The 25,498-nt window shown below is 37.2% G+C and overlaps 1 protein-coding gene across 2 annotated transcripts in view; it reads left to right on the top strand.

The window, feature by feature from the left end:
* LOC100497007 (dynein gamma chain, flagellar outer arm) overlaps positions 1–25,498 on the top strand; it is a 123,151-nt gene that overhangs the window by 94,823 nt on the left and 2,830 nt on the right. For both annotated transcript variants that reach the window (XM_031902025.1, XM_031902024.1), the window contains exons 78-105: positions 764–920; positions 1,118–1,214; positions 1,631–1,758; positions 1,909–2,168; positions 3,640–3,735; positions 4,426–4,538; positions 6,198–6,323; positions 7,044–7,152; positions 7,778–7,960; positions 8,290–8,445; positions 8,780–8,989; positions 9,459–9,604; positions 10,718–10,903; positions 10,980–11,091; positions 11,188–11,355; positions 12,302–12,418; positions 13,428–13,552; positions 15,001–15,211; positions 16,343–16,528; positions 16,776–16,973; positions 17,911–18,006; positions 18,811–18,922; positions 19,760–19,890; positions 19,991–20,108; positions 20,589–20,746; positions 21,994–22,110; positions 23,444–23,656; positions 24,853–25,014. In XM_031902025.1, the coding sequence (XP_031757885.1) occupies positions 764–920; positions 1,118–1,214; positions 1,631–1,758; positions 1,909–2,168; positions 3,640–3,735; positions 4,426–4,538; positions 6,198–6,323; positions 7,044–7,152; positions 7,778–7,960; positions 8,290–8,445; positions 8,780–8,989; positions 9,459–9,604; positions 10,718–10,903; positions 10,980–11,091; positions 11,188–11,355; positions 12,302–12,418; positions 13,428–13,552; positions 15,001–15,211; positions 16,343–16,528; positions 16,776–16,973; positions 17,911–18,006; positions 18,811–18,922; positions 19,760–19,890; positions 19,991–20,108; positions 20,589–20,746; positions 21,994–22,110; positions 23,444–23,656; positions 24,853–25,014 (4,191 nt within the window). The remainder of the gene's footprint in view (positions 1–763; positions 921–1,117; positions 1,215–1,630; positions 1,759–1,908; positions 2,169–3,639; positions 3,736–4,425; positions 4,539–6,197; positions 6,324–7,043; positions 7,153–7,777; positions 7,961–8,289; positions 8,446–8,779; positions 8,990–9,458; positions 9,605–10,717; positions 10,904–10,979; positions 11,092–11,187; positions 11,356–12,301; positions 12,419–13,427; positions 13,553–15,000; positions 15,212–16,342; positions 16,529–16,775; positions 16,974–17,910; positions 18,007–18,810; positions 18,923–19,759; positions 19,891–19,990; positions 20,109–20,588; positions 20,747–21,993; positions 22,111–23,443; positions 23,657–24,852; positions 25,015–25,498) is intronic.

The raw sequence follows: 25,498 nt of genomic DNA, 5'->3' as shown, positions 1-25,498 counted from the left end.
GTGCTCCAGTTCAGCAATAAAACTACTCGGTGGAGTCACCCTACAACAAACTTATGATTTAGCCTCACAAATAATCTGACATTCTGGGTTAACTGACAGCTACTCTTCCTTAAAGGGGAACTTCACCCAAACACAACTTAAGCTTTATGAAAAGCAAACATTATTCAAATCAACTTTGTAATATTCATCAGTGATAATGATTTTTAATGTAATAATATGGTTTGGAACAGTAAGCTAAGCCTGCCGCCTCTGTTCTCCTGCTGATCTGGCTAACTACTTTGAGACTAAAATTGTACAGTAGTCAACTACAACATCACATTAGTCCCTCCTCCCCTACCAGGATTTCAAAAAAGAAGAACTGTTTTGCTGCTGGGTTTCAACATATAAAAATTGTATCTATTAATACTTTTTTGAAGTATTACAGCAATAGGTATATTAGGGGTTTCTGTTTTGTGTGGGGCTCTTTAACACATTTTGGTTTGAAAGCCAGAGTTCCCCTTTAAAGTTTAGTTGAACGTTGCTAAAACGGTGCTCTGTCCCCTAGGAATTATCTTGCTTAGCTCAATATTGGCAGTTCTCCAGACACGTTTAGAACAAAAATGGGGAAACCTTCCAAGCAGGGGCACTTCTGCCTGGTGTCCAACAAGCCTACATGCATTTTGTCTCTTAGTAAGCAGGACAACCGTTTGTTTTTGTTTTTAATGAAAATTTTAGTTTTCGAATCTCAAAAAAAACCTTAAAAATGCGCATTATCATCTCCCAGATTTTAGAAATGGCTTTGGTTATGGTTGATTGTCTTCCAAAAAATGAAAACATGAATGATCTACCAAGATCTCCCATGCACTCATATGAAAAAGTAGCTAGCAGAGGTAGCTCCAGGTTTCAGCCTTCGCCCTTTGGAAAATCATTACCACGGAAAGGTAATGTATATTTTCATGTAATATATGTATTCCTTATATATATATATATTCCTTGAAAACAAATAAGAGAATATATATATATATATATATATATATATATATTTCAGTGCTTTGGGAACAAATTTAATATAATACTTTTAAAACAATTACTTTAACATGAATCAAATACTTAAATTAGCTTTACAATTGGTCTGCAGGTACAAGGGATGCTATGGATAAAGTGGATAGAGCCAGATGGAAGACTTTACAGTACCATGTAGGAGACAGCAGCAAGTTTGTTGACTTAATACATCAGTAAGTTCAGTTACTATTTTCTGATGATCTGTAGCATTTTAATTCCCTTATGTGTCCAGAAAGATTCATTAACCAGGATGACCACCAGTCATATAGTCAATTTGTTTTTCAGCCACATGATGTTTATTTTGGATATGCATGTGTTTGGCCAGAAGTAGGTTACAGGATGAGCGAATAAGTAAGTTTAGCAAAGTTACCTGTGAATGTTAGATAGATAAGTCTTCATGTGGAAGCGCATATCAATTAGGTCTTCCAGGAAACAGGCAATAAAAGGGCCTTATAAACTGCTATTTATTGAGCCATTCATTACATCTCTTGTTACATGTTTTTTAGGAGAAAATCTTTCTGTACCCAAGGTTAAAATAGGAAAATATGTTATAAACTGTAAGTTTACAGAGTTTATATTTTATACTTAGAATAGCTAAACTTGAAGATGGACTTCCAGATAAGGCTCTGAAAGATGTAGAAATGTATCTTGGGAGAGCAAGAGAAGGTTCCCATGGCATAACTGGTGAAGGATCCTTGCTGGAAAATGCTTCTCCACGTGAGTATACTGAAAGTGCCAGTGGGTATTTGAATGCTAGCAGAACATATATTTGAGCACTTGAATCACTGGCTAAATTAAGTTTTAAACTTTTTAAATTCCACCTATTTATAAGTATGGAATATCAGTATGGAAATGTTATTTTCATAGATGCAACACCCCAGTCCATCACACCGGCTAAAAAGTATTCCCACCCAGACAATAGCAAAATAAAAGAAGCAAAGAGAGGAGGGATAACGATTGCAGCAGCACGATACAGTTCTGAAGATGCAGCTACATTAGTAGCATTTATTGTTGCCATTGTGGAATTCACTCGGCTTTGTGTGCCCCTGAAAGAGTGTCTCAAAACACTGTCTGATCTAGAAAGGGAAAAGGATGAACTTAGCCTGAAGGAAGAAACAATTTCTCTTGTAAGTATTAAAAAAGATCTATTGTGGTAAATTAAGGCAAACTGCTGTGTTTGTTTTTAATCTGAGAAGTACAGTACAATAATGTACAATGCTATAGCGCAGCAAATGTGGATATCTAAACTCTGAAGCTTTTCAGTAGAATTGTGTGTGATTATTTGGGAATTGCATGTTTTAATACATCAGCTGTCAGGCACATTGCTATCCGTGCCCACAGTTATTCTGAAATTGCACTTTGAACACTGCGGTCATTGTTGCAAATAAGTTCTTCAAAAAGCCAATGGGCTGTATGGGGTCATGACATAAGGCCCTTTTAGATGCAGTGTTGTCTATGAGACTATAAAAAAGGTCTAGTCCCTAATGAAAATTGTACATAGCATTTCTATGTGTGTGTGTTTTGAATTGCATAAAAGTGGAGTTGAAAATAAATAACACTTACAAGCAATTTATCTAGGGGCTATAAGATGAGTTACCTACAATGAAAATTATTTTTTTCTAGTACAATGACCAGAATGCTAGTACAGTGTACTGGCCCCCCTGTGCCTGAACCTGTTAGAGAGTAAGCAGGGCAGGAGTGAGTCTAGGTAATATTAGGCTGAGAATGAGCCCTGAACAAACTATTGGGAGTAGTACCCATAGAACCCTGCACTACCCCTTTAAGATAGCTGCCTGCATATTTTATGAGCAGGACTATTGTCAGCTAAAAGCAGAGACTCGGTGACTGGCAATAACATGGTCAAACATGGTAATTAAAATATACATCATCAAGGGGTCAGACTAGCCAATAATTAGTACCAATAACTAAGACAGGAACACCCTGACTAGCTTCACCAAAATTCCACAACACCCCCTCTCAACACAGTGAAACCTGTTTGCTATGGCAACAAGCACATGGAAGCAGGGTTAATATAATGCCTCTTTTAGAAACTGATTGGAAAAAGACTTCAGGTAAGTTAACCCCCATCATAACCACAGCCAGCCTGCATTTTATGGAACCTGATAATGTCAAATGTTCTAAAAAAATGAAAATAAAAGAGATCTAGAAAAAAATACATACAGCTCCATCACACAATGCTACAGATAACCAAAATATTTCTGCCACCATATTACCATACTATATTAGTCATGAAGCAAGGCTCTTAATATCAACAGGAAGTGCGATCTTGTCAGAAACATTAGCTGGTGAGTAGATATGTTCTTTACTGTGCACCAAGAGCTTATACTGTATGTTGAACATGTGAAGCTGTTCAGTTTTATTATTTGAATATGGACAAAAGACAAGAAAATTTCAATAAACTATTGAAATGAAGTCCTTATGTGTTAAACAGAAATGTGATGTTTAGAAATACTGTATGTTGTGTACAACTGAAACACGGGCCTACTGATGAAGGGTAGTCACTCCTCAGAACAACATTAGATATGGTCAATCCCATCAGACCTTCAGTCTGCTGTAACCTTATTACATGTATTTTAGGTGGCAACTAAAAACACAGAAGAAGAGCTTCCAGTGGTCCATGGACAAACACTCGGTACACTCACTGAAGATGATTTCCCTTCTCTTCAAGCTGAGGTAGAAACGGAATAGGCTGTATATATTTCAGGGGCTATAGTACCATCTACAGAGTAGGTTGTATAATGATTCTTATATATGTACAGATCTAGAAGATGCACAAATATGGCACCTGTACCTGCCCCTACAGCATGCCCAAGATCTCCGCAGACCTCTTAGTATGACATAATTTTTTCAAGAATTCTGTCCCTTAAACATGTGAAATAGTGGATAAGTGGGCCTCAGCATGGAAAATCTTGGCCAGCACTGTGATCTAAAGGGGCAGAGAGATATGGCTTTCAACAAAGCAATTACATTTACAGATAATATAATTACATTTTCTTACATTTTTAAATTATGACCCCCCCCCCCCTCCAAAAAATGTTTTTCATTGTTTGGGTTGACATCCTCCTTTAACACGAGTAAACTTTCCATGAAACTATGTAGTCATATTTATCTCATAGTTAATGAATTGATTGATCTATGTCCAAGGCATCCAATTGTTCCCATAGCTGTAATAAAAAGAAACCTTGCATTTTCATGATCATTTTTTATTGTTCCTTAGTATTTGGATTCTAATCATATTCATTTGTATGCATCACATTTAGGACCAGCAGAAGTTCTGTGGTAGCTAATTAGTTGTTTCTCTTTAAAATATTTTCACTGTAGTTATAAAGCCATGTTAATGTGAATTATGACTGCCTTTTGCAGGTTGCGCAGCTGCATGAGCAATATGATCTAGCTGTGGGTCATAAATACCAACTAGGGGTGGAGCTGAATTCACAGCAGGAAAGGCTTTGGGCTGCTCTGGACATTCTGGAAAGGTTGGTCATATTTCTGGGGCTAGACTTCGCATTGTGTAGTCCATTAGCCTTGAACTATTATTGAGCGATAATGTCTATGTCTAAATCTCAAAATGTCTTTCTCTTTTTTGTTTCTCTCTTGTAACTCGGGGGAAACATTTGTTGTTGTGTCATAGTCTAGAAATCAAGTCTTATGGTTCTTACAATCCGTATTAATAGTGACCAGTTACCCAGACAAAAAAAGGCATATAATAAAATTCTTTTCAGATTAAACATGAAACCCAAATTATTTTTTTATTAAAACATCCATACCTGTTATAAAGGTATTTGAAAATCTCAGCTGTCAATCATATATTGCCTGTCCCTCTTTGCCACCTAAAAAAGTAATAAAAATTGTATTTGTTCTCTACATTCCTTTGTCAGGCTAACATACAAAGATGAAATGTTGGGTGCATGTGGTGTTTTTAAGTCCTATACAAACAATAAAACTGGCCTCTAGATAATTATTTATTTTTATATCTCATGTTTAATGAAATAGAAGGCACATAAGTTAAAATGTGTGTTGGAACAGAAGTTAATGATCCTACTGCCTGGTATAACATATAAAGGCAATACAAGAAGTGTTAATTGTATATAGCAGTGCTGTCCAACTTCTGTTGTACCGAGGGCCAGAATTTTTCCGACCTACATGGTGGAGGGCCGATAATGGAAGCCAGTTTTGACCACTCCCCCTTTTTAAACCGCACCCACTTGAAACCACACCCATGTTATCACATGACCATACCCATATTAATGGTTGTAGTACAGCAAAAACCTGCCTTTCTCTGCCTGTCCTACCCTGCCTGTGTGTGCCATACTCTGCCTTCCCTACCCTGCCTGTGTGCCATACTCTGCCTGCCCTACCCTGCCTGAGTGCCTGTGTGTGCCATACTCTGCCTTCCCTACCCTGCCTGTGTGTGCCATACTCTGCCTTCCCTACCCTGCCTGCATGTGCCATACTTTGACTGTGTGTGCCATTCTTGGCTGGTTTGTGCCATACTTGGCCTGTGTGTGCCATACTCTGCCTGCCCTATGCTGCCTGTGTGTGCCATACTCTGCTTGCCCTGGCACACACAGGCAGCATACAGTGACACAATGCTGGCACTGCTCCTACAGTCTGTACAATAACTATATATTAAAAAACTTTTTAATTGCAGTACCACCACAGTATATGTTCTTTTTGTAGTGTGCAGGGATTATTTGTGGGTTTCTACTGCTCCTACAGTCTTGTCTGAGGTGTGAACAGGGGAACAATGTGGGTGATTACAGTCTGAGCCTGTGGTGTGAACACTGCAGGGGGTGGACAATGCAGAGATTAAAAGGTGTGAACAACACAGGGGATTACATATTTAAACAATACAGCCTGATTACAGCCTGAATCTGAGGTGTGAGCAATGCAGGGGGCCAGTTAATCACAGTACTGATACCATTTAAAGCTTACACAAGAGTAAGCCATCAAAGCAGCCAGACAGGTGGGGGGCCACACAGAGGGGGGTCGCGGGCCGCCAGTTGGACAGCACTGGTATATAGGATCACTTTTTCACAATCAACAGTGGTTCATTGTACTGTACTGTTTTATTAATTGTTTTATTTATTTTATTATTTTTTTATGGAAGATTGATATTTAACACTTGTATTTAGGTTGAAAATAAAAGAGAAGGAATGGAGGAAAAAAGTGGAAGAGTGCAACATTACGGATCTACTTACAAACTGTGTGCTAGCTGCAGCCTTTCTCACCTACTGCCCAGCTCTTAGTTATAGTAGCAGGTACTAAGGAGGAAATATTTAAAATCTATAGTCAAGGGGTAATGTTATAAACACGTTCTTAAAAGGGGAATTACAGTTTTTCATTATTTTCTGGTTTCTTGCTATGGTAATGTAACATATGGAAATATATGATGTATTGACAAAGCAGAAGTTGCTGATAATAAAGCACCTCAGTCTCTTAAATGTAATGCAATGTTTTACCATTGATTATTGCCTCTTGCATAAATGAAAAGGTATATTTGAGTTCTTTGTCCTTGTAGAAAGTGTGAATTTCCCTTGGCCAACAAAGTCTCCCATGTCATTACAAAGTAAATCCCCAGCGATGGTAATTAGTAATGTCATTAGTAATAACAGATTTAAATTTATTAAAGGAAAAACGATAGCCCTTACAATAAAATATCAGATTATTAGATTTGATGATATTTGATGTATACAGTATATATATATATATATACACAATGAGAATCAAATATTTACTCTTAAAAGTTGCTTTCGATTTAATGTCATTTTATCAAATCAAAATTACTAATTGCTACCAATCCTGCTACTGCTACTTTTTGGTTATGTGCACAACTGTGATCTTTTGAATGAGTAAATAAGTGCCAAATATAGGTGTTGTGCTCTGTGAGCAGATAAGCCTTAGAAATGTGTGTACATTCCTATGGGTGGACAGCCAAGAGTTCTTCTACAAATGATTTTTTTTCCTGTTTTTAATTGCAGAATGCGAGTAAGAGGATTGCTTTCCAAATTCTGTGAAAGATGTGGTCTTCCAATGCCTCAAAGAATGCTTCTAAATGATTTTTCCATTATGCATTTCCTACAAACTCCGGTACAATATCCAAAGTGGTTGCTTATAATAATTCTGCCTGTTTAAAAATAGTAAAAAATATCTAATTTGCTTGTGAGTAACATGTTCCTCCCCAACCCCTTGGATGTTGCTCTCAGTGCCCCCAAACCAGGTAGTTATTTTTGAATTCCTGACTTAGTGGCAAGTTTTGGTTGAATAAAAACAAGATTTACTACCAAATAAAGCCTCCTGTAAGCTGATAGTGTACATAGAGACTGCCTAATAGCCAATCTTAGCCCTTATTTGGCTCCTCCATGAACTTTTATGATGCTTGTGTTGCTCTCCAAGTCTTTTTACATTTGACTGTGGCTCATGAGTAAGAAAGGTTGGGGATCCCTGGCTTATAGTATGTATAGCTATAGTTAAGTATGTGTATATATATTTTTATATGTGAGTGTATCAATAGGCCTGAAAAAATAAAAGCTTATAACATTTAATCAAAGAGAAATTTGTGCTCAATAGTATTATTTAGTATTATTTAGCCAGTAACATTTGTGTTTTAATTGAAACTGCCAAGTCTTTTTGTATATGGATTGAATTTTAATTGTATTTGTTAAGATTGAAATAAAGAATTTTTATGTAATACATTTTAATTTTATTAACTTAGATTGAAATAAAGGCACTGGAGGCAAGAGGCCTTCTTGTTGACTCACTTGCATTGGACAACTCCTGCATACTTAGCAACACAAAAGGCAACAATGCCTGGGTCCTAGTGTGTGACCCAACTGGACAAGCTGTAGAGTGGATACGTGGACACCTCCAAGAAGCAAGCATAGAAGTAATGTACCATGTAAGTGTTGATGATGAAACAAGATTCAAGTAATCGCTAATGAAGTATGAAGGTAGCTACTTTAGATAAAAATAACAAATGTGGTTGCAAGGAATACACAGTTCAGACTCTGTGTCCATTAAACATTTAAAAAAATATTAATGTTTCTTAAACATGTTATTCTACTCTCCTAAATACATTTGTTTCAATAATTCAATTTACTATATATGTGAAGAAATATTCTGACAATTATTTGTCATTAGATGAGCAGGTCTTGGATGATACAGATGTATGTGCGTGTAATATTCCCATAAATCTCACATTTCTGACCCCTGATTGTTTCATTTTAGGATCTGATTTCTGAGCTCGACACATGTCTGACTGATGGGCAGACACTCCTGCTCACCTACTGTGATGTTCAGGCTCTCCCCCATGATCTCCGATTTATGCAGCTTCTTCATTCCAAAAGGGAATTCCAGCAGCATAAAGTTCCTTTTAAAATGACGGTATGTGCAAATATATGCCTGTAATTCCTATTATGGTATGTAGTAAATAAGAAGATATTTTGGAGCTAGTAAATGTAATATAAATGTTATAAATGTTAATGTTTTAATGGTAATTCTTAGAAAGGTCTGGCTTTGGGGCTTTAGCTCAATTTTAACTAAACATTCTGTAGAAACAGAAGGACTTATTTAGAAGTAGAAAGTGTCAGTTTTGATCAGTCTACAAAGATAACGGTAACTTCATTTGTGCTATTTACCAACAATGTGCTGCAAAGTGTTCTTTATCCTGTCTACAATGTAATGTATCTAAATTCCTAACCCCATTCTGTGTTTTAAGATTGCAGAGCATGAAGTAGAATGTCACCCTAGTTTCCAAATATACCTACACACCACCAGTATGCCTGATGAAATACCAGCAGAAGTGGCTTCTTCCTGCACAACACTGTACTTCTACCAGGACCAGGAGGGATTAGTGGAAGAACTCTTAGATCGATTTGTGCAGCAAGAGAAACCCAGGCTAAGAGAAGAGCATTTACATCTGAAACAGGTCTTGAAATATACATTTTTTGTCCATTTTTATATGATTAGAAATAAAGATAACAGCTATCACTGATGTATATCACTACAATTATAGGGGAAAGGGATAAATTGATTGAGCTAAAACAGAAAACAAGGCAAAATATAACATTGTTTGGTACTTTATCTTGTACTGTATTGGTAAGGGGCTGGAAATAGCTCAGAATGCATCAGACCTAAAATTTTCCATCTTTACCTTGAACTATATTTGCCAGGTTATGAACTCATCAAATTTATCAAAACTGACAGTCAGGAAGCCCTTGTGGATTATCAGGACAGTCATGGGAAAATGCTAAAATTCAGCACCAGGGCTGGGATTGCTCTGTTTATATAACTGGGGAATATTTACATTTTGGGGGGATACTAAACTATTCAGTTGCTATATAGAAAGCAGTGCACTCACTGTTCTTCTTATGCCCATCTTCCTTTTCATTTTGCAGGAATGCTTGGAGAGCATGGTGACACTATCTTCTTTGGAAGGAAAAATTCTATCCAGCCTCCAGAATGATAGCTCCCTCCTGAGGAGCATCTCTGTCACTAAGAAGTTGGGGGACCTAAAAATGCATCATGAAGAAGCTACAGAAATGTATGGGATACTTTGTGGTCCATTAGAATTTACTGGGGCAGGTTATGTATACATACATATTGCTCTTGTGTGTTGCCCACTAGAGGGGTATTAAGAGCCATTTGATCTTGTAGCTATACTAAATGATCAAAGGTATCCAAGCACATTTTTGCTTCAAAGTATCTAGATACTGGAACTAAAATGACATGTCTCACTCACTGCCAAGTACCAAGCTGTTTCTGTAAGCAACATCAGGACAAGAATTATTCATTGGAAGCATAGGTTTCTTTTTTAAAGGTTTTTTTTTTAAGCATTTTAGATACAACAATAAAATAAACACTTAACAAAAGACAAATTTTAGTGTTCATAGTATACAAGACAGATATACCAGACAATTAGATCATTGTAGCACAGACTAGACCCCTGACTAAATTTTTATAGGTGGGCATTCCCGCACAATGTGAAGGAAGGAATCATTGAATAGTTACCTATCCTTTGTAATTAAATTGGGGTAAAATAGATTTGATAAAGAAACTTAAAGTGAATCATCCTATCCCTAATAGATATTAGGTCCCTGTATAAGGTGTCAGTCAGACAAAGGGTGTGGGAATTGAATCAACTAGGGACCTGTACAGGTGAGAGGTGAGTATAATAGCTAGGGAATCCCAGAGAACAAGCTTCACTGGAGGGGCAGTGTACTCTGTTGTAAGGGAGAGGAATTGAGCTTGAAAAGCATGGGCACAATTGTAGATACGTGGAAGCACAGGTTTTAGTCACACATAGTGATGTGCAATATCAAATGTTAGCGTGCTTCTGCTGGGCACAATGGATCAAATCCAATGATATTCCAACTTCTAGAGACATCCCAAAAGAGTAAAGGCTATTTTAGCATATAAGGGAGAACCAGCTTTATAATTCCTTTGGTTTGGGAGATGGTCAGGCAGGTGCCTGCATACTTTTTGGCCATATAATATAACGAATGTTATTTCTTTTAACCTTGATTTAGCAATTCACATGTAAGCAGTGCATATGCTACAGAATCACTTATGCATACATTTAAGCATTTAAAATTTTAGTAAATGTGGTAATAGGACTCCAGTATGTTATGTGTTTTATGACAATTTCTTTTTTCAGGTACCTGAAGAATCTTGCCTCAGAGAGAAACTTGCTACATGCCAGGGAGGGATTCAGAAATATAGCTTTGAGGGGAGCTGTGATGTTTGAGACAGCTAGAAAACTTCAACAGCTCAACCGAATGTATGACTTCAGCTTTAGTCAACTGATGGCTCTTTATGATATATCTGTGGCCCATTCAGAAAGGTGGGTCCCTTACATTCCCAAATAACTATATAGAAAAGAACTACATAGATTTACATATTTTTATTTTTCCTTTAAGATATTCCATCAAAGGTGTCATAGCCTGTGTGACAAGCAACATATTCTCATATATTTCAAAGTCTTTGCTGGAAAAAGACAGAATGGTTTATGCATTATTAGTCGCCTTTGAAGTAAGCATTTTCAAAAAACATTTTCTGTAAGTTTGCTACAGTACCCATGTATGATAACTAGCCTAATGGTTATCTCTTCTATATTCTACAATCCAGGTTGAGAGTTCATTAGGAAGAGTGCAGCCAGGTGAGAGGGAATTTATTATGTCGCCAGAATTGTGTCACATGGAGTTGCAGAGACTGGGGAATAAAGTTTCTGAAACACGCCAGCAGGCAAAGTCTCCATTTGACTGGATGACTGAAGAGCAGTTTAAAAACTTACAGGTAATATCTGAAGCCTGACGTCCGTCCTTTTTTTCTATAAATTCTATTTTCCTCTACCAGTTTGGACAGCTACAGATCATAATGATTTTTAAACTTATCATTTTAGTTAGTTTGTTTTCATGGAGAGAGTTGGGTAGTAGTAGTCAATATATATGATAAAAAAGCAATACAATAGTCCATAAAACCACATGCCACATGCCAAGAAAGTTAAAATGCCGCTACAATTAAAAACTCATACCATAAACGGTGGAAACCCAAAAAGCTGTCTACTTCTGCCAAAATAATTAGATGATATGTCCAAACAAAGAAAATCCATGGTAGGCACAGCGGATAAATGTTTCACTACAGTCAGACGGTACAAAGGAAACACATTATGAGTAGCTGTTCTTTTAGAACAGTGGTTATTGAATCGGGTTTCACCAAAAGCTCACATTTTCTGGATATACTTGGAGTATTTGGAGCAGTTAATGGGTGGCAAATTCTCAGAGTTTCCCCCATAAGGCTGTGTGGATAACAAGAAATTAGATATTAACTTCTGGCCTCACCAACTTATTTTCTGCATCTATTCAGCACTTAGTCTTTATTAGTGTAGCGTACTTGGCCTTGTTTCCTCCTAAGAGCTTTGCAAAGCCTGCATCCAAGCCAACCTTCAAGAGATGCAAGTTGCTGGCCAAGGATTTGACTAAATTGCACCGATCCATGTCAGTACATTTGCAGGCCAGTCAATAACTTTGTAGATCCTCCATGGGGTTTATCAGTTGCCTGGGTTTTATTATTTATTTGATGTTTGCTATGATAGCTACGCTGTAACTTACAGATCTTTAATACTTATTTTATAGTTTCCCTTCTTACTTTTAATGTTGTCACATTATATCATCTAATGTATAAATGTTTACTAGAATTCTTCCACTGTAAAAATCTTCAAAATACATTGCTTACCCTAAAGATCCTAGCCCTGCATTTTGTCTGGTTTGGAGACCTGTTTGACCGAATGTACAAGGATGGTAAAGATCTAACCTGGAAGACATTCTGTGAGAATGATCAGCCTGAAAATCCAAGCAAGGTATGAACATTTTAGTCAAAGATTTAGCTTTCTTTGTTAAGTTTTACTTGCTTGAAAACTTTTACTTGAAATCTTTTGTGCTGCTGTCATTGTCAGATTTTTGTACAGTGATAACAAATGCTGATGTGTGAGTCTTCTGGGAAGCAGTAGTGTCATATATTACCCAGTGTAAAGAATATGTGCAACAATGATTTGTATGCAGCTCCTCGTTAGACTAGAAATGGAGAATGCATAATTTTTATATGCTTATATACTATACATAAGGGTTGATTCACTAAAGTGCGATAAAAACGAGCGCTATTTATAGCATGCGTTAAAAATTTTAATTTTTTGCATCTTAACGCATGATTCACTAAAAGGATATTTGCGTTAATTTAGACGTGATGCTGTTTGCGTTATTTAAGTCGTAAAAACTATTTTCGTGCTAATTAACGCATCTTGTTGCGTGCTAATTAACGCACGTGCGCAACTTATCGCGTGCACGCCATATTAGCCATACACGCCATAACATTCGTAAAACTACTTTTTTTGAAAATGACCATTTACCTCCAAACTGGAGGCTACATCACTCTAGGGCCAACACAGACTTGAATAAATCACACTGCAAAGTCCATATTGTGTTGTCAAAACCTCATGAACTGTACTTTTCTATAATTACCGCATGCCCCAAGTAGGTGTTAATATTCGCACAGACTAATGCGATATTTATCCCGTCTAAGTGTTTGTGAATCATGCGTTAGCATTATTTCTGTGTGACAATTAACGCAATGCGGTAAAATTAACGCATTCGGTTGAGCGCTATTTAACGCACGCGATAATACTTTAGCAAATCGCTCGGGTTTTTTTCACGCCAATTTTAACGCAAAAAAGCATGCGATAAGCGTTATCGCACCTTAGTGAATCAAGCATATATACTGTAATCTATGCAGCTATAAAGTAATATAGAAAATAGACCTGTGTAAGAAATGCTTGTGCGGAAAATGGTAATCACTTAGCCTTTTACATTAAGGTAAAATGGCCGGAAGGGCTAGAAGATCTCAATCCATTGCAGAGATTTTTGGTTTTACGAGCTGTGAGGATGGACAGATTCCTGCCGGCTGCTTCTAACTACATCAGTGGAATTTTGGGTAAAATGTAAGTAATGTCACAATTTAGTTACCAAAGAGCTTATACAGACAAAATTAATGTAAAACTCTAATTCTTAAACTACTGGTTGGGACCCAATATTGGCTTAATGTGATGTTTACAGTGAAATTTATGGCTACAATAAGATAATAATAATTAAATACTTGGGCCCTAAAACTAGCTATCAGACATATTCTTCTGAAATAGATGGTAGTTCATAGTTCTCTTATTCTAATATAAGTCTGGTAATTAGGTGCCACATGATAAATAAGGATATGGAGGCAGAGAATTACATCACTGTAGGGCCAAATCCAAATGTGCCAGAGGCACAGAAAGAAGAATGTTGTTTGCTAAAAGCAGTGAGGAACTGACACAACAAACCCATTTACATGAGACACTTTCTCAAATATTTGAGCAGCTTCAAACAGATACTGGCATCATCACATAACTATATAATTTATAATACTGTTAAAATAATTTAGTTCACAGATTGCACGTATTTATATATTTTCTAAGTAGAATGTTTCTTTCACACTGCTGAACAGAGCTTTACTATCTATTTTATTCTTTCATTGTTAGGGCACTGGCTTATGGGGTGATTTTGAATGTTTTGTCTCCTTTGTCTTTATAGCCCTGGGAAGTAGGATACAATGCTTGAAATAGCCCACCACTTGATTGGTAATCTTTTGCAAACAGCAGTGCATTTTTCTTGACACATGGCTGTCAGCTTGGGCTTTCAGTGCCATCGGCATTGGCCTTTAAAGCAGCAGTGTAGTAAATGTTTATGAGCCTTTAAAAAAGGATATTTAATCCTGTTTTGTCTTGAGTTGCAATGGCTCTTATCTTTACTGTGTGTTTAGAAACTGCTGCCATCAAGCAAGATAGGTTACTACCAGAAATAGATTCCCAGATGTGTCAATAACTTTTTTCAAAGCAGTAAAGTAAAACATCTGTGTTTGCCATGGTTTAGTGCTCAGATGCCAGGTTGCCTAAATAATCCCTACTGTCAGTGGTGTAACTACATATACAGCAGCAACTGCTGTACCTTAGTCCCCACTCCCCGGCCCCTCTCCTACCTTAAATACACCGGCACGGCATAGTCATGGGCGGGAGGGGGGCCTGGCACGGCCAAGTTACGCCACTGCCTACTGTCTTCATAATCCAAAAAAAGTTTTTTGATAAAAGAACCCCAGTGTCCCTTTAAGAGGTGCCCCATGTTGAGTGGAGTTGGGAAAGGGGCATGCTATATCTCCTTTGGTAATTTAGCTACTTATTTTCATGGGACCATATGATGACTAGGCAAAATACTGGGGTGAAGTTATGATATGGTCTGTCCTATATTAAAAAACCTTTTGTGGATAATAAACAATTCATCTTTAAAGGGTTAACATTAAAATTCACTTAACTGCCTGTATTTATATTATTTCATCTTTTTTATACATAATGGAACACGGAAGGTATACAGCAGAGTTGGTAGTAGATCTGCGGATGACACTTGCACAGATGTCACATTTGGAACCAGGACTATTGATCTATGACATAGACAGCAACCTCCCACGGACATTGCTGCTGGATTTTGCGAAAAGAATGAACCAGACAGTAACCATTTTCCCTATCAGCCAGGCTGAGGAGAAAGCAGAGGAAATAATTAACCATGGCATGTCAGAGGTATATAAGAGAAAAGTCTGTGTTTTTGCAACTAACTATTGTACTCTTGGCTAGGAAACCCCAGTTTTGAAAAAAATATATCTGAACAAGATTTAAAGTGAAAATACTATACTGGTAACCAAGTGTTGATTTGCCTTTATAAATCAGTAAATATGATACACAAGATTGTTCATGTATGAAGGCAACACTCTGTGCACAGTGCAATTTTTGAATACAAATTCTCATTTTTTTTAAAGTATCAATGCAGCATTTTCCCTAAATTCTAGTGTAATTGCTTGCACACGCCAAGTTACATCTACTGCAACTTGCATGTGATGCACCATTATGGATGCAAAGTAGGGTCCATTCTAGTCAATATCAGACTGGTTTTGGCACATGCTAGTTCCCCTGTATTTGCTTGGAATAGCATCACTTCTGACAATAATAGCATTAACATCAGGTTCACTTGGTTCATATCAGTTGTGACTATTTTTATTTTTTTTTTTGATTCACAATCTCTTGTTTGTTTTTTCTGACCAGCCCATGGCTGACCAATATGACCTACTAGGTTGCTAACTGAAGAAACTATTATCAAAATTCTCTATAGCAAAATAAATAAATTAATATCAAGTCATTGTGCAGCACAGGATAGAATCTGACAGGGCAGTGAGATTAGTTGTGACTAATGCGCAATGCGCTAAGAGAAGCACTGGATGCCACATCCAAAATGATGGTTGTCCTAGGGTTCCCTAAAGTCTATGAAGGTCACTCGAGCGCTATCTATCAGAACAGGTGCTCGGGCGCCTCCCTCAAATAACCACATAATGCAAGTTCCTTTGTGCCTCTGTTCTGTTTTTATAAAATGTAGACTTAACACTGTCTTTTGACCTGAGCTGCTATATTGCTGACTTTAATTACTACCCCTGAATAACACACACACAGATTAAGCAATTCAGTTGATGTGTATATAATACCAATGCACAATTAACCTGTCCAAATACGCAATTTGATTTGTTCATTTTGGATTTAATACTAATTTTGAAATCATCACTCAAACCCTCAGTATCCAGCATCCTTATTTCATGTTTAGATAGCATTTGAAGCCTAGGTAATACTACAGATAACTATTAACATTTGTTTTTTCCTGTGCAGGGACACTGGGTATTATTAGAGAATGTGCAGAATTCTGTGAAGTTAATGGCATCACTTGAAGGCATTTTGAAGTCCAAAAAGAACCCAAACAAACATTTCCGACTCTGGATTTCTGTCCAGGCCAGTCAGGCTCTACCGGTTAGACTGCTTCATTACACTGTGAAGATTGTTGTCAGTGCACCAATGGTAAAGTGTTCCATGGATGTTTTTCTAATCTTTCTTCATGTGTTATTAACAACCGGTTAGAAAATAAAAATACATTATATTAAAAATGATAAAAGAGGCAGTATGCCATGTTTTGTAACTGAAGAAACCATAAAATTAACCGAGTTGCTTTAGTATCATAGAAAATATTTATCCATTATGACTTTTCATAGAATTAAATGGAGAATTAAGAGAACTTGAGCTTATACTGTTGTGATTCTTTTTGCAGAATATAAGAGGTGGACTAGTCCACTCCTGGCAATTTGTTGGACAAGAAGCCTTATCCGTGAGTAGACGGCCAGAATGGCCAGCGCTGCTGCACAACCTCTGCTTCTTTCACTGTGCCGCTCGACTAAGAACATTATATGGCACATCCGCAGGCTGGAACTGCCCCAGAATTATGCGGTTTGGATGTACAGAACTCATGGTAAAAAAAAAAAACCTTTTACTTTTTTGGCTCTTTTTAGTGATCAATAGCATTTTATTTTGATAGACAGCATAAAAAATTCTGTAACCTATAATAAGCAATGTTCCCCTTTAAGTTGGGGTTATTTTCTAATCCAAGTGGCACAAGATCACTCCCAATACTGCCCATTTACCAAGCACTTGTACTCTGGAGATTGCTGTTTTCTGTGCTGGACACTACAAAGTGCAAAAAATGGCTGATTGCAGTCTCTTTTAAACTTTGCACTGTATTGTGTGTGGAAAACGGTAGCTTCATGAAAATATTGTATAACATGTCCCCTTGCATGTATCAAAAACTTAATAGGGGTTATTTACTTATGTGAAGGCAATTTGCAAAGTGCAAAAAAGGTATGGAAAAGGCCATTTTTTTCCCTATGTACATTGTGTTCCTCGTTCTCTAAATTGCTGCAGGACTCTGGTTTGGGCCACACATATCTGCCTTGATGAATACAGTGGTGTCTGCATTCAGAACTGTTGTATCCATGAAAGTGGAGGGAGGCATTCCTGAACTCTAGTTATCCTCTCACTTCATTCATTTAGGGAGTAGCAGGGGTGCAGACCTTGACAGAGTCCTGTCCTAACTGGCTTCAATTTCCACTTTCTCTGTAATAATAAAACAATATCTTGTACTTGATCCCAACTAAGATATAATTCATCTTTATTGGGGGCAAAACAATCTTATTGGGTTTAGTTAATGTTTAAGTGATTTTTTAGCAGACTTAATATATAATATGATAATAAATCCTGTGATATAACCTGGAACCAACATTAATCCACATTGTTCAAAACCATACATGCCAGTATCACTATATCAGCAGAGTGGCCAGAAGAATACCACTAAATTTAGTAGGATAGCACAACTCTGATTTTTTTTCTTCATAACTGTTTCTCTTACACAGGAGAGCCTTCAGTTACTGCAAAATGAATTTAACGAAGAGTTTGACACTAGTGGTCAAGTTCCGCCTTGGGCCACTATCCGATACTTACTTTCAGAGGTACTACATGCAACCAATACAAATTAGGTTTTAAACTGCTAACATAATGGATTTAAGACAACAACACAACCTGCTGTCATTTGGGCTGGCTAGCTAGAAAATACATTTTGTGAAAGGAACATCCTATTACTATGATTCTGACCAGACAAATCTCAACTGCCTTACTAATGTCTAAGCAGAGCAACACCACAAGTCTTTCCGTTTTTTAACAAAAGGAACTTTTAGCCAACTGTAGCCATTGAACCAAAATAAGCCAGTGCCACTTCTTCAAGTTCATTAAAATTGCTAATATCTAGAAAAATAGAAAAAAACCCAATTGATATATATTGCAAAAGTGATAAGAAGAGTGCTCTCAGCAATTTAACATATTTTTAAAACAGAAGCATTAGTTCTAATGGCCAGCTTCCTCTATAGGCATACATTTCACTGTAAAGGCTCTCAGTACACATCATGGCTCTTAAAGCAAAACTAAGTCTCCTGTCACCATAAGTTATTCCTCCTGATTTTCAAATTTTTTTAGTCAAATTCAATGTATGCGTGTGAAGTAAATATTCAGTGACTCAGAGGAAGCAATAAGCATTCAGCAGCTTCAGTGACATCACTTCCAATAACACAATGTGGCTATTCCCCTGGGTCAGCCCTTGCCCAGGTTGACATCTACAGATATGTATATAGCAGTTTGGTAAGATTCTTTAAAAGGGCACTTAAAAAAAAGATCTATTGGTTAAGTATTTACGCCTTTAATCTGCTTTTTCTTTTTTTTATGAATTTCTCAGAGACAGAGAATACTTTGTTTATTTTTAGGTCATATATGGATGCAGTGTATCAGATGAATTTGATAAGACCATTTTGACATCAATGATTGATTACTGGATCAGCTCCACCACCACAAAGAAAGACTACGAACTTACCAAATGTAAGTTTTCATTTGTTATTTTTTTACATTTTCCTTAAGAGGACAGTGACATTAATATATAAGTTCTTTATGAGATATTAGAAGTTTAATCAGTGGCGAAGCAGACGAAGCAGACCACGCAGTCGCGTGGGGCCTAGGGGGAAGGGGGGACCAGACCACAGGGTCTGCTTACTCTATAGCTTTAAGAAATTTCCCCTCCCCAGCTGCTCTTTAACCTACCTGATGCAAGTGGCTAGGGAGCAGGGAACAGAAGCAGGGGGGCAGGTGGAGGGAGGGCCAGGTAGGTGAGCACAGGGAGCTTTCAAAGATTTTTTTGGAGGGTTCTCTTTATGCCACTGACTTTAATAAGCTCTCATTCAGAGCTGCCTGGACATAGGTTAAACTAGTTATGTAGGAGCCATTTCCAATTAAATGTCACTGGGGCTGATATAAGAAAGTAGGCAATACTCAAGGCCAGTTGGCAATAAAGCCAGTTAGTATATTAGTTTTGAACAGTCTGTTAGAAGTTGGAAATTAAAGACCTGATTGATTTATCAGATATGTACTTGCCCCCATTCAATGCAGATCTTTCCCCCAGAAGGGAAATATCATATCATGCTGCCCAGCACAGCAGGAGTAAATCAGTCCTCACAAGGGTAGAAGAAAAACTTGTTATTTAAAGAAACCATTGTCACAAAGAATGCGCAGCATAATCTCTATTCCTAATGTTTAACCTTGTTTGCATTCTTAAAATAATGTTAGAATAATGAACCCAAGTGACAATATAACATATAAAGAATAAACAAATGTGTTGTCTCCAAAATAATTTTAACATATTTCTCCTTTGTATCTTGACAGTAAAATACAAGATTCCTCCAAATTTTTTTAACTCCGATTTCAACCTCATTTCTCTGGCACAAGCGCTGGATTCTATTCCTATGTACTTTTTAGATGCCCCTGAAGCTTTCCACATGCATCCTTCTCCAGCGGTAAGATGTAGCGCATTTATCAGCAATGTAATATGTGACATACATATACGTATAATATTCCATCCATCACATGCTTGCCAATAATGCTTCTGCATTTCAGGTCACATTTGGTGAAGAGCACTATGTTATCTCAAAGCTTAATCAGCTTCATGAGGCAGTTTCTTGGCACAAAGAATGGTCATACAGCAATGCCAACATTCAACGAATAATTTATCCAGGTACAAAACAACAGAAATTGGAAATATATTACTAAATGAATAACAAATATTTGGTGCACAATATTTATTCTGTATTTGATTTTTTTCCTCACACAAATATGTAGCATCAAAATGCCCTGCTTCTTGTCTGACGAGTATCACCTAAAAAAAATGTGAAAGAGAATGACCTGACAGTCGTTCTTTATAAGAATCAATGGAGGGCACTTTCAGGAACTTTAAACCACTTGTTTTGGCATGTAAGAATATGAAGTGGATGAAACACCCAAAATATCCCAGCATACCATTGTTCTAAGGCTAATGTCTCAACAAACATCAATGTTTTTGTGTTCATTAGTTTTAAAGTAGTTTTAAAAAATGTTTCAGATTTTGACCAATCTACCGTGCTTTAAAGCAGCAGAGTTGTATTTGCTATTCCATAGATTTCAGTTGCTCCTGGTAAATAAAAGATCTCAATGTGCAATATTCTTGTTTTATGTTCAGATGCCAATCCAGATTCAGTGCAAAATCAACCTTTCTTAGGGACCGTACAAGAAGCATGGAACAGCTCTTCTGGCACTTTTATGAAGTCAGGCAGATTGTCAGAACTGTATGAGATCTGTGTTTCCCTCCTGTCTAAAGTCCCTAAAGGATGGAGCCGGGTAAATATAATCTACAGTTTATTTATAATCCAAAGGTTTATTTAGCAGTATGGTCAAATAGGTTGCCACTTTATTGTAACATATTATACATATATATATATAATTATTTTTTTTTCCTTTCACCTGCACATGCAAAATTTAAGAAAAGATTGTTAGTTTTACGTATGTTTTGAATTCATTTAAACCACTGAGTATTTGGAAATATACAGAGATCCAAATCATGAGGGCCATTTACAACTGAAAAAAAACCTCACTCTTGTGCCCCTTAGTGCTCTCGCATTTCTGTCTATGGGCTAAGTAAATGAGCCCTAGTGTGTGCCTCAGCTATTGTAGCTCATGTGTTGTTAGCAAATAACATGTTTGAAGTTAAATGGGTGGTTCACCTTTGAATTAATTTTTAGTATGTTATAGAATGTACTATTCTTAGCAACTTTGCAACTGATCTTAATTATTTATTTACAGTTTTTTAATTATTTGCCTTCTTTGCCTATGTCTTTCTAGCATTCTATTTAGTTCCTCATCTATTCGTATTCCAGTCTTTCACTCATACCATTACCTGGTTGTGAAAATAAACAATACCCTTGTAACCAGATAGCTGCTGAAATTCCTAACTGGAGAGCCGCTGAACAAATAGTTAAATGATTGAAAAATTGCAAATTGTCTCCGTATTTCACGGTCTACATCATACTAAAAAATAATATAAAGGTGAACAACCCCTTTAATTAAATTAAATGGAAAGGAAAGTGATGAAATGGGCAGGAATTGTACATTATGTTGTTCATGTAGGTGTGTATTTTTGGAGCTTGCTAGAGACTTATGCCACATGGGGCTGATTCTCGGCCTGCGTTTTTCCGGCACACGAGGCGGATATTGGCAAAGAAACACAAGAGTTTGCATTTCAGAAACGATATCTGCTGCATGTGCCTGCTCTTGGGCAGATGCAATGGCTCTGGTCAAAGAGGGCTGATGCCACCATAGAGGCTAATTCCACTGCAGAAAACCCCAGGACGAGAATCAGCCTCATGTGGCATCTGTCATAGGGCTTAATGGAGAGTTGAAATCCTGTTGGTGACAATTAACTTAATGGTTTAAAGTCTGGTAACTGATTTTGACAGCTTAGCATAAACACAACAGTATAACAATTAATTATAACATTTTTAGTGTCAGTGTTTTACATTTAGTTTGTCTATTATTAGGGTTAATAATATAAAATGCAATATATTTTACTGTATTTTATTTAAATCAAGGATTTTATACATGAACGACTTAAAAAACTTGGAGGGGAAACACCTTTCAATCTATTTTTAAAGAAGGAACTGGATCATCTTTTATTATCACTGACTGAAATAAGAAGGAATTTGCAGGTATGATTCAGATAACATGTATTGATTTCTTGCCATGGATTGCATGGCTATTAACATTTTATAAGAATTTTTGCACATGATTTGTTTCCACTAATATTAAAAGCCTTACACTTGAAAATGTTATCTGCAGGAAAAAATGGGTATAAAACAGGGGGCAAAGAGAAAGTGAGAAAGGTTGGTTGAGATAGTTACACTAAAACTAATCATACAAATTTTAATGTCTGCTCCATAGTATGAAGGTCAGAAGTCCCCCCACAAAGTACACAAAAGTATCTGGACACTTGCCTTGCTAACAGCTCATTCTAAAACAGTATAAATATGAAGTTGCCTCTCCTCTTCCTTGATGGCCACGAGAGCTAAGAGGAAGCATTAGCTCTACGGGGCAGGGACCTCCTTCATCTTGTGTTTCTGACTCTTATTGCAACTGTACCTTGTATTTATTTGTATTTATTGTTGTACTTTGTATTTATCCATTATCTTTAACCCCCCTGTCTGTATTAATGAATTCTACTGTACAGCGCTGCGTACATAAGTAGCGCTTTATAAATAAAGATATACATACATACATACATACATAAGGATGAGAACGAATAGTGGGTGAACAGATGTGGGTAGCAGTCAGGAATCCCATTCATCCCACACCTGTTCCGCTGGGTTGGGGTCAAGCCTCTGAATAGGCCAGTAATTTTCTCCCATCTTGGCAAACCAGTACATAAGTGCATTATAATTCTGAAGAAGGAGAGAGCTTTCCCCCAACTGTTGCCACAAAGTAGATGCATGGAATAAGTAAGAATGTCATTGTATACTGTAAGGTTAAAGTTTGCTTTCACTGTAACAATGAACCTTAGCCCAAAACATGAAAATCAGCCCCAAACCATTATTCTTTGTCAATTAAACTTTACAGCTAGCATTCCTCCAACCAACCACTACAGTTGGCATTACACATTTGGGCCGGTAGTCAGGTTCTCCTGGCATCTTCCAGAGCTAGACTTTTCCTTCAGACTACTTGATTGTGAAGGCAGATTTACCTTTCAAGACATTTACACAGATGCTTAGTAATGTACATGGTTACATCAGGCTGCTTGTGCAGCTGCTGAAACATTAACCTATGTTTCTGACAAGCAGCTGTTGCATTTATGCTGCTTCAATAGATAGTTTGGAATTCACCAGTGAGTGCTCCAACTGAGGACATGAGGGGTGTCTGAATACTTTTGGCCATATAATATATGTACTTTATAAGAATGTATTTTAATGGAGCTAATTTATTTGTATTGATTTGTGTTTTTAGTTACAATGAAAGGTAACTCTTTGTTATGATGTTTATTTATTTAAGATGATAAAGGATTGCCTAGAGTCACCAGAAATATTAGGGGATCAACTTCCCGAGACTGCCATTACCATTGTCGATGACTTATACCATAAAAGAGCCCCTACATACTGGTGGAAGCTGGCATGGAATTTCCCCTGCCCCTCTGACTGGTCACTCTCATCATGGATTCATGATTTACAACAGCGGGCTGCACATTTTGAAAAACTGTTACAACTGGTAAGTATTAGTTGGCAAAAGCCATTGTGCTTTGTACATGTTATAAACTACTGAAAAACAACCATTTTGGTGAAGTGAGAGATCAGTTGCTCTGCAGACTTAATGTAATAAATAGTATCCACATTATGGAATTAAAAATTAATTGTTTATCGTTACAGCATGAGGGGCAAATAGGGAGTAAGTCCTTCATTAGTGGGGACAGATAATTATTTGTAAGCACAAACATGGATGGATCAGCTGCAAGTTTGTATTTCATATCTTGATTACCTGCACTACTGCTTGTGTCCCAGTCAAAGTGGACTATATACTGTACCTCTCAGAGAAAAAAAACTTGTGGAAGTCGGAACATGGATGCAGCTTCTGTCCTTCATTTGTTTTATTATTAACATTGTAAATAATAAAAAAAAAAATTCTACCACAAAACTTGCATTTCTGTAGCTACTTCTATATGTGAATTGCTTTGTGATGGAATAATTTGCCTTATTATGCTGTCACTATTTCTAAACTAAAATTTGAAATGTAAAGGCATAAAAGGTTGAATTTGATGGACAAGTGTCCTTTGTCAACCCCTGTAACTATGTGTACTATCTGCTTGCTGAAGTCAGTAGGACTCATTTATGCCTGCAAGTGGAGTAAGCAAAGTGCAATTTCGAGCGCAATCAACATGATTTTTTTCCCACAATGCACAGCTTTTTCACCAGAATTCCAGTGTCATTGTGAACACAAACAGGGGATTCTCTTGAACACAACTGCACATGCACCTTGTTGCAAATTAAGCACAATTCTACCCAAGCTTTTCCAAGTCTACTGATTGTATAGGAGCAGGCAGTACTCGATACAGGCATGTATTTAAACAACGAAGGCAGCCCTAAGCGTTTCATACTATATTAACTATATTACTAGTCATAGGCTGCTTAGTTGTGAGTCTGTCTGGCACCATTTTTGGTGTTTTCTGGCATAATTTATGGTATGTGAGTGCACTCTGTTCTTTTGGCACAACTTCACTGTGGAAAGCCCTGGAGCTACCCCCCTCTCAGGAGGTGGTGGTAGCTCCAGGGGTACGTAAGGACTGAGCAGCACCAAGCGTAATTATATGGAAGTGCAAGAAGTACTTGTAATGAAGATGGTGTTATATGCAATTCATTGCCTTGCTTACCTTCTATTACATGCTAATAAATTGTTCTTATTTTTTAAAGGGCCGTGAAAAAATGCCCACATACTGGCTTGGAGCTTTTCAGAACCCCAAAGGCCTTCTCTCTGTGCTAAAGCAGGAAGCTATTCGGAGATATTCAGGAAGATCAGGATGTATTGAGCCTATACGATTTAAAACTGAACTAACACTGAGAGATAAAGACCATGTAAGTGATGTATATGTATATATATTATTATTCCTGCTGCTGCAATTCCCATTATCTACCCGCTTTCATACATTGGTATAATATACACAATATGTTTTACTCTAATTGGCCTCACACCTCCAAATAAAACACCTTTCACCACATTAAAAAAGCTATTATGAAGCGGTTGAGTCACAGTCCTCATAAATATCTTGTTTTAAATACAAAATAACACTGATTCATTCACTTGCAAATATTTTCACAGCCCCTATCCACAATCAATCATGTTGTTTGTGCAGACTAGTCTAATTGCAGTTGCATAAGTGTTAGTAAATAAGCCCTTAGATCTGAGCCATTCAGATGCAATTTAAGGGCTCTGGCACACGGGGAGATTAGTCGCCCGCAAAATAATCTCCCTGTTCGCGGGCGACTAATCTCCCCAAATTGCCATCCCACTGGAGAAAATGTAAATCGCCGGTGGGATGGCATACGCGGCGGTGCGATT

This window comes from Xenopus tropicalis, chromosome 5 (assembly GCF_000004195.4).
Source record: "Xenopus tropicalis strain Nigerian chromosome 5, UCB_Xtro_10.0, whole genome shotgun sequence".
NCBI classification, from domain to species: Eukaryota; Metazoa; Chordata; class Amphibia; order Anura; family Pipidae; genus Xenopus; species Xenopus tropicalis.
This window is presented reverse-complemented; position numbering and strand designations above follow the sequence as displayed.